The sequence below is a fragment of the Daphnia pulicaria genome, chromosome 3 (assembly GCF_021234035.1).
Source record: "Daphnia pulicaria isolate SC F1-1A chromosome 3, SC_F0-13Bv2, whole genome shotgun sequence".
NCBI lineage: Eukaryota > Metazoa > Arthropoda > Branchiopoda > Diplostraca > Daphniidae > Daphnia > Daphnia pulicaria.
In genome coordinates, this window is record NC_060915.1 from 9,103,339 (window position 1) to 9,120,408 (window position 17,070).

General features: G+C 44.6%; 2 protein-coding genes across 3 annotated transcripts; both read left to right on the top strand.

The window, feature by feature from the left end:
- The first annotated feature begins 3,721 nt into the window (after positions 1–3,721).
- On the top strand, positions 3,722–7,111 carry LOC124329128. Of its 2 annotated transcripts, none has more exons than XM_046788159.1 (8): positions 3,722–3,935; positions 4,149–4,813; positions 5,029–5,101; positions 5,194–5,343; positions 5,427–5,530; positions 6,071–6,151; positions 6,249–6,348; positions 6,421–7,111. In XM_046788159.1, exons 1-8 carry the CDS (start codon positions 3,927–3,929, stop codon positions 6,502–6,504), a joined length of 1,266 nt encoding a protein of 421 aa, XP_046644115.1. In that variant the 5' UTR covers positions 3,722–3,926; the 3' UTR covers positions 6,505–7,111. The 2 variants fall into 2 exon arrangements, with proteins under 2 accessions (XP_046644115.1, XP_046644116.1); XM_046788160.1 differs by having other exon boundaries at positions 3,723–3,935; positions 4,158–4,813.
- A 4,702-nt stretch (positions 7,112–11,813) lies between these two features.
- LOC124329136 (pollen-specific leucine-rich repeat extensin-like protein 1) lies at positions 11,814–15,275 on the top strand. Its single transcript, XM_046788173.1, has 2 exons — positions 11,814–12,047; positions 13,659–15,275. Exons 1-2 carry the CDS (start codon positions 12,039–12,041, stop codon positions 14,832–14,834), a joined length of 1,185 nt encoding a protein of 394 aa, XP_046644129.1. The 5' UTR covers positions 11,814–12,038; the 3' UTR covers positions 14,835–15,275.
- Positions 15,276–17,070: the final 1,795 nt, after the last annotated feature.

Below are 17,070 nucleotides of genomic sequence, written 5' to 3' on the forward strand. Positions count from 1 at the left end.
AGAAAACAGACCCGCAAGTTGTACAGCACAGCACAGGACACGATTATTCGGCCCATGTAGAGATACTTATCGCCGCCTCACGGTCGTTATTATATGGCGGACACACGCGGGATATTTCACGCAAACCAAAAGAAAAATAAATAAATAAATAAATAAAAGCGGGGAATAAAGAAAGAGAAATGATGTCAGCATTTTGTTAGACTGTACACAGCGGCTCGAGCGTGTATAATAAGAGATCAAACCCGTCACCTAGCGCCCCTAATATCGCTGATCCCCCCGTATCTATCCTCGAGATTATATCACGTCGGTCTGAGTGAAAGTTGCGTCATTTAATTTTTTTCCCGCTCGGTGCATGACGGTGATGTTACGATTGAATGGCAAACGTCAAAACTAACGGAATAATTTTTCATTTTTTTGCGGAAAGGAAAACAAAATAACAGTCTGTTATTATTTAAAAAAAAAAACTGACCGCGGGAATTACAAATAGAAACAAAAAAACCAAATTTGTGCGCTGTTTGGGGGTATTATATAGCAGACGGCCTAATGGATGACGTCATCGTCTAGGTGGTAATTGATGTAACTTGTTTTTCTTTTTTTAAAAGGATCCTTGCGGTCGTATACACGTAACGCTTTCGTTACAGGGATGAAATAGGGAGGACTCTCTTGGTGTGTGTGCTTTCTCCCTTACACATTCATCTAGACACATATAACACACAATGTGTGTGTTTCTCTTCTCACCGAGTTTGATATCTTTTTGGCAGACTTCTTCTTTTTGTTTCCTTTCTTTCTCTCGCCAGCGACACGGTAAAAACACAAATCATCGGCGTTAGAAAATTCCCCGCCGGCTACCTCGACCCTTTTTCTTCTTCTTTTTTAAGTTGTACCGCTACCAAACAGCAGATGGTGGTGGTGTAGTAATCGGCTCATTATAAAAACGAAACGGCGAAACACGATCGTTTGAAAGTGAAAAACAAAAAAAGGGGAAATCCCCTACGTTGACCAAAAGGGTAAATTCCCTAGGAGAAAAAAAAAATCATTGGAAATGAGATAACAGTGAAAAGTAAGTTTTTTCTTTTCTTCCCCCCATCCAGGATGTTTTGGTTGGGAACCGGATCAGGATCTGCTTGAGGCCGGCCGGACTGGTCCCTAACCAGTCGCTTAGTTATCTGGTTGCGCGTGTACATAGCTAGGAGCTAGGTCGATGAAAGATGAAACTGTGAAGGACGTCAATAAATGTGCGTCTAACGTGAAAGTATAACAATACCGAGCAAACGAACGTATAGAGGATATGTGTACGTTCGATCCCGACCGCCAACCGTTTCCAGAGAAAAAGATAAAAATATCTATTACGTCCAAACACACACACACACACACACAGAGAAACGCACGCACAGCAGTCTAGGCTGCTGCTGCTGTTGGCTGCCATGCCGGATGTCGAGGAATGCGTTCCCATGTCTCCCCTGCTGTTGTGGTTTAATTAAGAATACAAGGAGAGAAATATTAGAATCTAACGCAACATCCCGTCAAGTCCCCAGCAATCCTTTTTTTAAACCCGTTCTCAGAATGAAAGAAAATTATCAGCGACGGTCGATGACGCAATGCAGTAGAAATGAATTTGTTTCGCGGAAGAAAAAAGGGGAATTAGCACGTTCCGAGGACGTAGGAAATAATTACACCGGGAGAAGAAGAAGTCGGTCGTGTTGACTGTGATTCTTTTTCTTTCGGCGCACACAGGCGACAACGCAATCATCGCCGCAGGGGGGGAACGGAACCTCTTGCCTATAGTGTATAGTAGAGTGATACCGAGAATTCCACTCGCCTTGGCTAGACTCGATTGTCGACATGACCGTGCAATTTAGACATTGGTGAAAGAGATGGTGTCATTAGAGCCATTGCAACCCGCGATGTGTATACACGGTGAGAAGAAGGGGGTCTCCCCCCCTATTGCAATGAAAGAAAGACTGGTGTGTCGTGTCCATTGTCGTCAATGCGATTGCACCGCCATTCTCCAGAAATACACAAACGAATTAGATTCGTAATTTCAAGTGCGTCATGACACGCTCGGGCAGCAGGTCGGCGGCTACGTTTAAACTCCAATTTGTGGACTCTCTGATGACGTCAAAAAAAAGAAAAAAATGAACGGAAGTGAAAGGGGAAAAATCCCCAAAACAATAGTCTCAGCAGCAGCAGCACAGGATAACCCATTTTTGCCAAGTATAAATAGTCAAAACAGAAAATGATTTTCTTTTATCGAGGTCGGGTTCAAAGTTGTACCCGGACGCCCACGCCTGCAGCGGTACCGGTATACTATACTATAATGGTTAAAAGCGACTAGATAAAAAAAAAAATAACCAAACGATCCCCGTCATCGTGACAAAGCCGCAAAATACACATTTGACGTCACACACGAGCCGCGAATGACATCATCCCAGTCGTCGTTAGTCGTTCGTTATCGACTGGAAATATCCCGAAACGAGCAAATGACAATCGAAACAACAAATTCACGAAAACGACGCGGAGCGACATGTTAATATAGACGTGCCATCATTTGCTTGACGTCAAGATATGTACGTACTACATCCAACTTTGTCGTCGTCGTCGTGTACGCCTTTTCGTCTCTAATGGTAGCAGTGCTCACGACGGCGGAACGATAATTTATCAAAGCCATCCATCCAGCACGACCGAAGAGAGGGGGTACAGCATTTTCACGTGATCCAGCCCTTGATTTGACGAAGCGAAAGGCGTGTGTGGGATATAAACAGTTTTTGGAGGATGTGTCTGAAAAATGAATGAGTGTGTAGGAGCGCCAACAAATAAGAGAGACGCTCTTGTTGATAAGACAACAAAGTATGAAAGGCGGGGCCGTGTGTGTGTGTGTGTATATACGGGTGTACCGGTGTACGGGTTGGGCCTATACGCGGCAGAGGATAGGAAAGGATGAGTCACGTTATGTAGTACGCCGGGCATTTAACAAGGTATACACATCGTCACGCCATGATGGAAATCCGGAGTGAAGACGACAGAAAAAGTACCTGACAATTTGAACAAAAGGTTAAAAAAATGACACATACACACACACCGTTTCAATCTAGATACAGTTGGCGGGGAAGGGGAGAAGCAAGGAAAATAAAAAAGCAAATTGGTATTCAGTTCGACGGCGGAACCCGGATGCTGCTGGAAGAGATTCGAGCCGGAGATAATGTGACCTGAAAAACGAAGAAGAAAATTCGAATCTAAGCTCCACCCAGTCAGACAGGCAACGACTTTTTCTCAATGTGAGAGTGAAAAAAAAAAAAAAAAACAATTTCCAAGGGTCAAGAGTATAGGTTCACATGCTCAACGTTTTTACACGTACACAGTCATCTCCGGTCTATTTTCATCCAAAGTCCGTCGGAGAGATAAACACGTCTAGTCTTGTCCGCCAGAAAAGGTATCTCAGACATTCCTTGGAAAAAGAAAAATAGTTATAAATGACTTTGATATGTTTGTCAACGTCATTTTGAATAGACGATAAGGAGCCAATCAGCGGAGAAAAAGGGGGAAAAAAAAGAAAAGAAGAAAAAGAGGCTGCATGATAAAACTCCGGTCGGAAGTGGAATGCCACCCCAGCGGCAATGAGGAGAAGAGAAAAGTGATTTCGAAATGCCCTATCCGCCTCCACACACACACAGTACACACACACACACACACATAGAGAGAAAGGATGTTTAAAAAGGGCCCAGTCTCAGTCGGTTGGGATTCATTGCAATCCGTTCCACGGACAACTCCACTCATCTCTTTTTCTCTCTCTCACATACTCACATACTCAATCACGTTTCATCCCTCATTTGCTGAAGCGTGTAATTCAAGTGTCATCCCTCAATCTTCCGGTTCGTTTCCTTCAAAACACAGTTGACACCGTCGAAAGAAGAAAAATTGCCATCGTCATGAATCTAGTGAGTTTTTGACATTTCCATTCAATTCAGACTCTTTCATTGATTGTTGCCCGTCTTTCAATCGAAAACGACAAACAGACTTATTTTTTTCGTTTCCGTTTCCTGGGCGGTTTTGGGGGCCCGGGATAGACCACCGGCTTTTGCTTATATCAGTATTACGTTAGTCGTCTGCATTAATTAATCTCTTATTCATTGATTGTTTTGTGTTTCCTGGTTGAGCAGATAATCTTCGTGACTCTGTCAGTCATCTCGCTGTGCCATTTCGGCGATTCTTCCGTCTGGCCGATCCGTGCGGATGCCTGGTCTTCATCATCACATCAAGTGGTTCGGAGAGGGGCGCTTCCGTATTGGTTGAGGGCGCTGCGGGACGGCGGTCGACTGAACGCGGCGGATGGCCGTTTGCGGAAGAATCGCGACGCGGAAGACGTGTTCCCAGTCGTCGCCGAGCGCTACATTCAACAAGCTCAGAACGGAAAAATCATCGCATCCAACAGCAAAGGCAATAACAACAACAACGTGGACGACGCCATGATTTTCGGCGAGGGCGGCAGTAGCAGCAGCAGCAGCAGCACGAACAAAGTACTAGTTAATGGAGCCAATTCCGGTGGAGCCAGCATCGATTTTGGAGTCGAGGATCCGATGAAAAATCGGTCGCCGCAACTGCATCACGGACGTCCTGCCTGCAACAAGAGCAGCTCGGCCACCACCGGCGGCGGCGGCGATAGCGTCGATGCGAGCCCCCAGTCGGAAGCGGCTGACGTTTCACCGTCGGTCGACTTCTTCATCGATCAACCCGATTGGGCTCCGCTGGTGAACGAATCTCAGTGCCAATCTTACGGGCCGTCGCAGTTCTGCGAGAACGTGACCAATTATCCAGCGTGAGTTTTCAGACATGTTCAATCATTTAACCCATTTCCCGTCTCGATTCTCTTTTTCCCTTTTATTTCTTTTTTTTATTTTATTTTTATTATATTTTTATTACGAATTTTTTTGACAACTGCTGCCATCTGTGTAGAGAATATCGACAACAAAAAAAGCTCAAACCAATTTTCTTTTCTTTTTTCCGCCGCAACCGACCAACGAACGACAATAGGGAAGCCATCAGCAAGATTCTCATGTCCGAAAACGGAAGCATCCTGAAAAATTTTTTCGCCGACAACACTGCTGTGAGTCGCCAACATCTGGCCGACACTTTTTGAATGTTGGCATTTTCACGACGCAATAATAATCATTTCTTTCTCCCTTTGTGACGTGACAGCAACCGTTTCCGTCAGCCAGCGAATCGGACGAGTCCATGGTGTTGGCCCAGCGCAAACCCGGAGGAGCTCCGGCCGTGACAGCGCACGCCATCAACACCAGAACCAAACCGTTAGAGTCCGGAAACGTTCAACATCTTTGCGAGTCAATGGTAATATATCACGACAGTGTCGGTATAAATCACATGATTCTGATTTGAAAGTAATTCGATTTATGTGGCCTGTGTGACGGCAGACGGAATTCAAGTTCCCGAAATCGGCCAAGAATAATCAAAACGAAATGCTGACCATCGTCAACCAGGACAACATCTCGCAGCCCATCACCGTGGAAACTTGCCGGTAAAAATAACAAAAAAAAAAACAAAAAAAAATAAAAGACAATAGGCATCCAATTCCGTCTGACGTTATGACGTCATATCTTTAAGAGCGTAAAAGGGAGGGCGAGGAGGAAGTTGAGAAAACCCCCGCCAATTTTTCAAACTAGGCTCAAGAGGACAAGTGCCGCAACTTATGTAGGTTATATGGACCGTCCTCGTCCTCTTCGTCGTCGACATATAGTTTAATGGCACAAGGTTGAGTGTTGTACATGTTGTTCCTCCCCAGTTGTTGTCTGATGGCCAGCAAAGGAATGTGGGAAATTGTTCAGGCTCACTAATTTCCCACGTCAACGTTGACCGCGACCCAGTTGCACAACCGCGGTTAATAACAATGCTGGCCCAGTCCAGCAGCTACAACATCATCCCAACAATTAACTTACGAAAAAAAAAAACGAAACAATTTACAAAATATGTTCATGCGCGCTGACATCTTTCTCAAAGCCTTAAAAGAATTTTAAAATGTTGAATTTTTGTCAAATTCTTTGAATCCTTATTTCATTAGGAATGAAAACCAACCGTGCAAGTACGCCGACAACTTCCCGGCTGGATACAAATCATTTTGCATGCAGAAATACGTCACACAGTAAGTAACTAATTCAATGATTTAGGGTTTAAAAAAAAAGTTTGGGGTCAACTGTTTAACGATTCCTTGTTTGTTTTTGTAATTGGTAATCACGCAGTCATTTGGCGGCCCTGAAAAATGGCAAGATCGTCCGCGAAGCCTTCACCTTCCCGTCTTGCTGCGTCTGCGTCCTCAAGCTTTGGGATGCCCGCACTAACGTAATCATTCGAATCAATTAACGGCAGCAATTCTCGCCTTTCGAACGATTAAATATTTGTCCAATTTTATAGAGCGCAGCAGAAGCGAGGGGCATTGCCATGCCGTCATCTCTTCGCCGAATGGCATCTGAAGTCGACGTGCAACAATCGCCCTAGCCAGCTCGAAATTGGATTTTTTGACTTGTAGATGGACGTCGGGGGAGCCATCGAGTCATTGATTGCAAATAACGACAATGTCAACGCCACGTCATCTTCCGACTCCCAGTGAGACTCTTCCGCAAAAGAAAAACACGCCCGAATATATACTCTGATGCCCCTGTCTCTGTTATATCTTTTCGCCAAGGTACTATATAGATAACTATTTCAGATATGTGTGCTCCCCCTCCCCCTGTTCCTTTCATGTCGCAAATAACGGGCTGACAGGCAAAGAAGAAAAAGAAGATAGAGAGAGATGGACTGTCGGTCCGGCGTGTATAGTGAGGTACAACGGCGAGCTCACGAACAAACAGTAATAACTAAGTCTCTCTCTCTCTCTCTCTGGGTTCCAAATCACTCGCCGATTTTCAGCGCGCTGTTCAATAATGCTCTCTCCCTCACACACATGTGTGTGCGTGTGTGTGTACGTGCCGTTGATTTTTGTTGTTTTCACAATAACTTCCCTTAAATTTAATTTATTTCAAGTTGATGATGAGGACCTCGACTCGACAAACCAGAATCGTATCCATATCAGCCATATAGGTTTGATGACTATATTTATCCCCCCCCCCAAAAAAAGACTCTCTCTCCCTTTGATGATTATTATTCGAACTGTATTCTCAATCGATAGAATCGTATTACTGTTATTAATATTATTATTAAAATTATCATTATCTTATACAAGAGCGCGATTTGACGTTGTGATGTTCTTGCCCCCTTCTGTGTTTGTGTCACGCCATTTATCGCCGCCGTCGTCGTGTGTTATATACTCTCTGCCTCTTTATTCTTCCATCTTGCGATTGTGTGTGTTGTACAGTGCCGCCGTATGGGGTGGGGTGAGAGTATTGATTCGGCTCCGACCTCGTCAGCGGACCGGTACACGCTCCTGGCGCTTCCTCCCCGTCGCCCGCTGTTTCCTCCGCCGATTCTTTTTTCTATTTCATTTTCCAACACAATGTGAGATGAGACGAAACGGTCAGCAAGTTCCAGATGAGAGAAGATTGCTCGTCTCTGCACATCATCATCATCACCCCCCCCCCCCACTGTTCTCGCCCTTATTTTTTGTCTTCTTCCTTTTTCTCGGCCTGACTTTTTGTTTCGTTTCTTTTCTTGCCGCTGACCATCTTCTGATGTGCCTACTAATGCCTATTCCTATTATAAAAGGTTTTGTGTCAGTTGTGTCACGTATTTGGCCAATCTGTTAGTTTTTAAGGCCCCTTTAATGGACGTTCAATCGTGCGCTGTTGTGTTGTACGGGTCACCGAGATCATTACGCAACAAATTAATAAATAATACGAAACAATTCATTCGATAGCCAATCAATGATGATTTGAAGGGAAATCGTGACGTCAGCGGCGAAATTCGACTTTAGATTGTACCCGGGGGACATGAATAATGTTGCGTGTTTTTTCTTTTAAATAATAGATTATCATTCTTTGGTATATTAGAGACACTAAAACCTGGGCGTTTATTAGCGGAAGTAAGACGGGGGTCGGTTAGAATGGTGTGAACTTGTCGACGATTGTGTCCACAGCGTTTTGTTGTTCCAGCGTCCAGCAATTTAACACACTCACAGCATGTCCTCAATTCCCTTTTTTTTTTCTTTCCCCCCCCTCCCCTCGTCTCCTTCCTTTTATGTAACACGCGCCGAGCGCCAGTGAGGAAGTTGGTACGAAAAACCAAAAAAAAAAAAGAAAAAACTCACGATATTTTGTACCGGTCGGTCGGTCGGTCGGTCATTCTCTTTCGGTCGCTTCTTTCCTAATCTGTCACCGTCACTAGGTGCTATCAAGCGGCTTCCCTATTGTTTGTTTCTAATAAAAATGTGTGTTTGCTTCTCTTCTTTTTTTTCCACTCTCTTCCGGCCCGGAGTCCAATTAAACATTTAAAAAAACAAACAAATTAAACGACTCCTCATTTTGGCCATAACGGGAGAGAGAGTACTCCGGGTAAGAGAACGAAACAAATTGCGTGCCCTGGAGCCAACAGATGTACACATAAATCGTCGGGAGGGGAGAGAGTATAGAAAATTAACGAGGCGGGAGTGGCGATGGGATGTCGCAATCATTCCATATTTGCACTCTTGCAGAGCTGAGAGGACGAAATCGGCGCCAGAGCGAACGCACGTGCAATTGTTTCGCTGGTGAAAGTATTCGAAAAGAGGTGAAGAAGAAGAAGAAGAAAATTTCGCTTTTACCGACGGCGATGAGTCCTCGCCGACGGTGAGGAAACGCTGAGCTGCTACTTTGGATATGTGGAAAATAAGGTTCGAGGCCGGGCCACACGACCTCCATCGGCTTGCGGGAGAAAAGAAAAAAAAAAAAAAAAAAAAAAAGAAAAAGGAAAATAATAAATATGGACGACGAGCCAACAGCTAGAGAGAGAGAGAGAATCCGGTATCAAGTGAAAGCTCTCTCTCTCTCTCCTAGTATATAATATTCCGAATCGCCATTTTCTCCATTTGCTTCAAGATCCATATCTAAATATGCAAACACGGAATACGAAAAAAAAAAAAAAAAAATATAGCGGCCCACTTCCCGTTTTTGTTGGAGGGGTTGCAAGTCATCCTTCGTGACTGCCTGTGACTAGATAGGAGATGATGGCTAGCTCAGAGTTTGTGCCGGCCTTCCTTATATACAATCGTCATCAAATCGCTATTGCGTCGGGCTTTTTGAATATCAGGTTCTACTCCTTCTATATTTGAATTGATCGTCTTTCTGAACGAACCAATCCAATGTGAACAATTGCATGTCGCTGTCGAGATGAGAGTAGCCGAATCGTAGCCGAATCGACTGAGTGTCAAAGAAGACGACAAAGAAAACGTGAAATTCGATTGACTTAATTTAGAGTATATTCCGGTGAATAACTAATGCGGTGTCGAAAGGGGAAGCAATATGAGATATAATATTACTCTGAAAATGATACAGAATACTTTACTCGTGCACTCCCGGTGCGAGATGCGTAAAGTCACGAAGAAGAAAAAAAAAAAGAAATAAGAAAATAGTCCCGGACTTTGCATTTTTTGGGGTAACATTCTTATGGTAAAAAGCGCTGACGGTCGTCTCACCACTTCACAACTATATTATTCAGTTGAATTTCCGTCTTCTTTCCATTTTGTGATTCTTTTTTTTCTTACTCGTCGGTGGGTTGGCTTTTCCTGGCAACAGAAAGTGGAGGGGGGGGAGGAGGGTGTCTCTGTCAATATAACACATAGTAATATAGTATGCACACCCACCCCGTTCCGCCTCACGAACGAATCTAGGCGGTTCGTACACTCACTATACGAGTGGACACAGAGAGAGAGAGAGAACCCCGGGCTTTGGGTTAATCTCCCTGCCTTCTCCTCGTGTACATATGTGCGACCGTTGCGACACACTTGAATCTACCGAGAGAAGCCCAAACCCAAGCGCAAATAAAGAATCAAAATCCGTTTAAACGGATTGTATTAGAAGCAGAGAAAAGGGAATGGAATGGAATGCGATGACGTTAATCGGAGACTATTGTATAAAGCGGCGCCCGCATCAGACAAGAGTCAAATCGATACATAAAGGAGTCGGACGGCAGAGCACGAAATCAAGAAGAAATCGTGAACAAATGAACGCCTTTACACTTCTCCCAGGAGATGTATTAGACCAAAGGGCGAAAAAAAGTTGAGTCGCTCTAATATTCAAGCTCGATCGCATACAGACGCCCTCCCCTCCGGCGGTGGAGGAGCAACCATTATGATAGATCTATATCTGTCTTGTATCTCTTCGCTTGCGTAAACAACCGCAGTGACTCCCGTGCCGACATATAATGTGTATTTATATACACATCTATACGTCTATATAGCCGGCCGGAGTCATTCCCCCCCGCTTGCCGCTCCGGTGATTTGGATCGGATCCTTTCGTGCTGACATGGATGATGTGTGTGGGGGCCGGTATATTAGGAGCTATCGGCCCAGCCTAGCCCAGGAGAAAGTTTCACTATGTAGTGGCGAGACCAAACTTACGATTATTTATTTTCATTTTTTCTTTTGGTTATTGAGCGCATCAAAAAAGATTCGATAGATCATCAGATATGTGTGTGTGTGTCTACCATTTCGGTCGATATCGTTACCAAAAAAAGAAGTGGGGCCGTTGCGTGCGTGTGTGTTTTGTGTGTCCGGGCCACTCGAGTCGCACGGAACGGAACTGAATAAATAACATGTACACACAAAAGTAGAATATAAACTGAATGGTTATTGTACGGATGGACCCGAGCAAAAGACAAAACGTTTCGGAACGGAAAAAGAAATGGGCCGTGTGTTGAGAGAACACAGGCAGCATAGTATAGCATAGGTAGAGCAGCGTGTCAAATAATTCTATTTTTTTTTTTCGGGGGCGAAATTTACTGCGGCCGCACACAACAATATAAAGAACCACGGAAACGCTAAATGATGGATACGTTCCGTGCGTGGATTTTTAATTTTTTTTTGTTTTGTTTCCGAGGGGGTCTTGGTGGATTTGGTAGTTTATTTTTAGTCGAATTTATCGTGTTCATTATAGAAGAATTGAAGCCAACGGGACAGAGGGAAGGAGGGAAAAAATCGAGATTTGATTTGGTAGGGCATCATCATCATCCCAGAAGCGAAATTTTCTCGTAACACGAAAAAAAAATAGCCGGCACGGCTGCCAAGAAGTACCTTTCTCCTTAACCGAAGAAGAAGAGAGAAAAAAAAGCCTCAGAAAGAGAAATGAGGAGAGCTTTTGGGGTATTTCCTCCCCGCCAAGACGTTTCTCCGATGCAAATCGTCTTTCATGGAGAATAGAGAAAAGACAAGCCCGTCACCTACATATCCAAGTGGTTTTCAACTATCTTCCAACTATACGAAAAGTTTCCTCCACCATTTCAGGTTTGCTCATCCCCATTCCGTTTTCTCCACGACTGGCATGTCGATCATCCTGTTCGTTATAATTCAGTTTGATCTGTGGTGTACGTGTATACAACCCATACGCGTATGGTCGTAATGCAGCCCCTCGGTGGTGGTGATGATGGCGGCGGCGGTGGTGGTGGTGGTGGTCTTGTGCCGTGCAAGTCTTGAAGCTGATAAACCCAACAGGTAATCCTCTACCAGTGTGGTTGGTTGGAGAGTTCCAGCGCTTGAAGTAGGCGACTTGAGAAGGAAGGAGGCATGTCCAATTGTTAGGGGGCCATCGCCGGAGAGGAGGGAAGAAGAAGAAGAAGAAGAAAGAAAGAAAGAGAGAAAGAGAGAGAGAGCGAAATGAGGTCTTGGTATAAAAACGGTCAGCCGGTCGAGAACTGGCGTCATTTTAAACAACGGTGTCTCTTGTTTCGGAGCGAAACAAAAACAGTATTCGATTATCTCTCACTCAGACTCGTCCAACGACGAAATATCAGCATCCCCGGTTTTTCAGCCACTCTCGGTCGACAAGGATCACGTCCAACAAGTTTCCGTCTGTTCAGATCTATCCGCGTTTTTCTTTCAAGTTCCGAGAAGAAGAATCTAGCCGATCATGACGAGGGTGAGTTGATTGAATTTTTAAATCAGTTATTTTTTTATTTATGATTTTATTTTTATTTTATTTTTTTTTTTTTTACAATTTTGTGTTTGGAGGGGTCCTTCTCCGTGAATCAAACGATTTTCTCTGGCTGTCAAAGCATTCCCCATTCATTTTTTTTTTCTGATTCCATTCGAAAAGAAAAACTCGTCGAATCGTCGTCAGTTTGAGTGGATTTACAAAGAGACATCGGTCCACTTCAATAACCCTGATATATCGATGCCAACGTCCTAGCCCATTCGTCTTGGCTCCGCACTCTACCCCCCCCCCCCCCCAAACTGTCGACCGCAGATGGGCAAAAAAGAAAAGCCAAAAAACGAGAAAAATACAGAATAAACATTTTGCGGTTTTTCTAACAAGACATTCGTTGAAAAAAGAAAAAAAAATATTATTTTCATGTCTTGGAAATTTCCGCAAAAGGTTTTTTCTTTGTCGTAATATTTAGGTCTTTCTTAAATTTACATATAAGATATTCCTATTATTGGAGATGTCTTTTTTTTTTTTTACTTTCGGAAGCCATAGGAAACATTCCAGACGTTCGGACAGTAGGGATCCAATTGGCGATTGAAAATAAATAAAAAATAAGTCGTGACGCAACAAGTGACCTAGTCTAAACAGAAGATCGATTGCCATCATCATCTTCGACCACAAAGAGAAAATGTAGATATCGACTGGCCGTCTACACATTTTCCTGTAGTCTCCGAGTTGATGGAAAACGGGCGGTAAATCAGGAAAATAAAAAAAAGGGAAGAAAGGTATCCCCTGTCGTTATTCACTTATTTCGAGCGCCCCACATCATCTGGATGGAGAAAGGGGGCGGTGAAACACAAAAGGAAGGGTCTTTTTTTTCACAAACAGGTACGGCCATGACCAGAAAAAAAGGAAAGAAAAAGATGAAATAAATTGCCTAACATTTTAAAAGAGAGCAGCCAGCAAAAGAAGAAAAAGAAGAAGAGAAATGGCGAGCCCATTTCTGACCCAAACTGACCGAGCGGCCCATCCGCTTTCTCCCCGTTTGTGCGTAATGTGTTGATCCTGTCAAATACCAAAGACTTATAACAACATCAGCCCAGGGGCGGGCAAAAGTCGGAGAAAGTTTCTTTTCCTTTTCCACGTAACGTGACCGAGTCGATCATTTGGAATGAAAGATGAGGAGGCTCAATCGACTGGAACGCCCCTTTACCTTCCAGGCGTAAAGAAAATCTCAACAGAGAAATGTGGTGCGACTGATGTTCCGAGGAGCGCACGCACATGTTTTCCATTTTTTTAGTTGGGAGGAGGAGCTCAAATTATGTCCGAGTTGTCAAAACATCCAGAATTATTACCTAACGCAGTGCGTGATCGCCCATTGTTCCGTAAAAGTTGACCGGTGTCCAAATGGCCTAGCCGGCCGGCGATAAATCGATAGAGAGAGAGAGTCAACCCATCCAGCGCTTTTGTTTGATTTATTCCGCCGCGTTAGTCGATTTCCAGCCGAAAAATCGAAATTAGCGTTGACACGGACATGTTTCTTTGTTTGTTTATGAGTTTGGTTAATTAGTGACTAACGGTATTTCCTTTTCTTCCTTTCGACAGGTGATTTCTTTATTAGTTTGTTTGGCGCTGCTGGCCTCGCTGGCCCTGGTCGATGCCGGCAAGAAGAAGCAACGGCCGTACCCCATCACCCAGAAGGTCATCATCTTGCAGGCCGGCCCCAGTGCCACTTATCCGTGGGTAGGACATTGTCCACCCAAGGGTAAATGCAAGCACTTTTACAAAGTCGCCCGTCCACCTTTCCCGTCTTTCCTGCCGCCCGCCCCGCGTCTGCCTCACTACGCACCCGTTCAATACGCTCCGGCTCAACACGCTCCGGCCCAATACGCCCCGGCCCAGTATGCCCCAGCGCCTTACCAGGCCCCGGTCTACGCTGAACCGGCGCCAGTTTATTCTGGCCCATCCGAGCCCGCTTATTCTGGCCCATCCGAGCCCGCTTATTCTGGCCCATCCGAGCCCGTTTACTCTGGCCCATCTGAACCCGTTTACTCTGAGCCCGCTCCAGTTTACTCGCAACCTGCTGAGCCTGTTTACTCGGCTCCGGCTCCTGTTTACTCGGCTCCGGCTCCTGTTTACTCGGAAGCGGCTGAGGAAACCCCAAGAGTCCCAGCTCATCACGTCGACGTTCCGGCTCCTGAATTTCAACCCGAGCCCATTATCCCGACCTATTCCCAGTCAGAAACGGTCCCCGATTTGTCAAACAGCTTCGCCATCCAGGAAGTATCCCCTCCGGAGTTCAACAACTACGGATCCGGATCGTCCGATATTGGATCAAGCGAGTCCCAGTCCTACGGAGATGTGGCCGTCGAGGCCGCCGCTGTTCCAACTTACGCTCCTGAAGCGCCAGCTGTCATTGCCGAAGTGGAGACGGCCGACTTCCAGGAACCTGTTTACGTTCCAGCCGAGCCGACTGGTTACTCCAGTTCTTCCAGCAGCGAAGTGCAACAAGAGATCGCCCAGTCCACATACGTCGAACAGCCGACCTTGGAGGCCGTCCAACACGATGACGGCGTTCACGCGGCGGCGCCGGAATTGACCGAGTTTTTCAACGATCCCATCTATCAGGAAGATGTGGGAGAGGTTTTCGAAGAGCCTGCAGCCCCGCCAGCATCCGAGCCGGAAGTCTACCAGGAGGCGCCAGTGGAAACCTTCCAACAGGAGCGTGAAGAAGCCGAAAACTACGGCGAAAGAATAAGGCCGAGAGGAGGCCGTCGCTAAAAAAACAAACTCTCTTCCATTAATCATTAACCAATGGCCAGAGTTTGTTTCAATCATCATTCCAAATGTTAGATATCCGTGATGGCGAATCGAGATGAACTGGTGATCGTATTAGGATGAACTGATTTTTATTACGATCACGAATGAACTTGAGTGATTTTACATGTTAGGCCTTCCATTGCTTAGAAACTGTTTCGCCCCCCCCCCCATTTGTTTGTTTGACACGAGACAACACAATTCACGCAGCTCTTCCCCTCCATTCCACCTTAATTTCTAATTTTCCTGTTTTTGTTATAAACGAATGCTTGTTTTTTTGTTGTGTAACACGTTTTGTGATGCGGCTGGATTCCTGCATCGGATAACACACGCACACGCTCTAGCTTTTCTCTTGTCGTGTGTGTTATTAACCATCGAAAATAAACAAATCGATAAATAACTCGACAACCAAAAAATGTTGGGTTCATTTCGGGTCCGATTATTATATCATTAAAAAGGAAAAAAAAGGTGACCGATAGAATTTTTTGTCCCCCCGCTTTATTATGTATTTAAAACGAGAGATAAACCGGACACGTAGGAAGTGGAGTAGGAGGTGGAGTAGGAGGAGAGAGAAAGCTATATAATACGCAATATAGTCTTTTTTTATTTTCTAGCCAGAAGGGAGGGTGGCTTCTTTTTATTTAAAAAAATAAAAGAAACCCACCCACCGAAACCCTCCTGCTGTAGCCCAACCTTGAGGAAGGTTGTCTTCTTTTCTCCTGGAAACACACTGACCGACTCTCCACGTAACAGTGGCTCACGCCGTCGAGAAACCGGGCCAAGTGGGCCACAATGGTCCCATCCGCTTCACTCCACTCGAGTCGCTGATATCATCGCCAGCAACGAAATGGGGCTCCTGATTCTTATTTCTTTTCTTTCTTTAACTCCACGTTGGCGCTGGCCAAATTTTTTTCAATCAGCAGGAGCCGGTTTGAAAAAAAACAAAAAAAACAAAGCAGATGTTAACTTATGAACCGTTAAAAGCCAAAGAAATGGGGAGACGTGTCAAGTCGGACACGTACAAACAACACGAACCGAGATTGGTCAAAAATCTCGTTTTTTAATCGTTACTTTGGAAGGTCCGGGGCGCGCCAGCTTTCACCAAAGCCATTCGTAGACATCTAACGGCTTGATTTTCTCTTCCGACCTTTTCATTTGCATTACTCGACAAATATACATATGTAAAACTCAACCTGTTTCTTTATGGGTTGACGTAACATAAACCCAATAAGAGTTTCTAGTGTTTTTTTCTTTCTTTTTTCTCTTTAAAAAAATCAAAAAATCAAAAATTGAATTACAATTAAATTGACTGAAGGCAAGTATCTTCTTCTTTTGTTAGGCAAGACTCGTAACTTTCACTCGGAGGTGTATACGTGTATAGGAACCGAGATAAAAAAATGGTTAAAAGGGACGAAGAGAAATCAACCGAGCGATAAAGAAATGTTGGGTCCGCCACCAGTGAAAGTTGGTTTTTTTATCATAAATCGTACATCATTTTATTTTGTTTCTTTTTTTTTTTATAAAAATCATTCCTGTTGGTCGAACAGCAGGTGGTGTCTTACACAAAATCTTTCAGGGGAAAGAAAGAAAAAAAAAAACAAGCCTGGAAGGTACCCAAATATCCATGGAGAGAAAGAGGGAAACGAAATTTTCCGAATCGAAGGAAACCAAACCAAGCGGAAAAAGAAAACAATGGCTATAGATCTCTCAAATCGGATAGAAGAAAAAAAAAGATGACGTGATCGCTACAAACTATACGGTCAAGTCCCCCCCCTCTCTCTCTCAAATAAGAAAAAAGTTGAGATTATATTTTTCTTTTTTCTTTATTCGGCTTATATTGTAGAAAATCGGATGAAGGAGAACGAAATGATCCGTCACGCGGAAGTCTTGAGGTCGCATGACGTGATACATGGCCGTTAACCTACATGCCACGACGACTGCTGGCCCCCCTCTTTCTCCCACTTTTATTTGGAAATGTGCCCCCCCCCCCCCCCCACACCACCTAACCCAAAAGGTAACAGCGGCGATAGGCCTAAAGCGCGGCTGTTTCTTTTTGGGTGTTTATGGAGGGCGACTCTGGGTGGAAGAAAAGAAAAAACCGGAAGGCCGTCCTCTTTTCCAAACCCCCCCGCTCCTTTCTTTTTTTCTTTTTTCTTCTTCTTTCCCCGGCATGTGTTTATTTTCTATTTACTCGGGATAT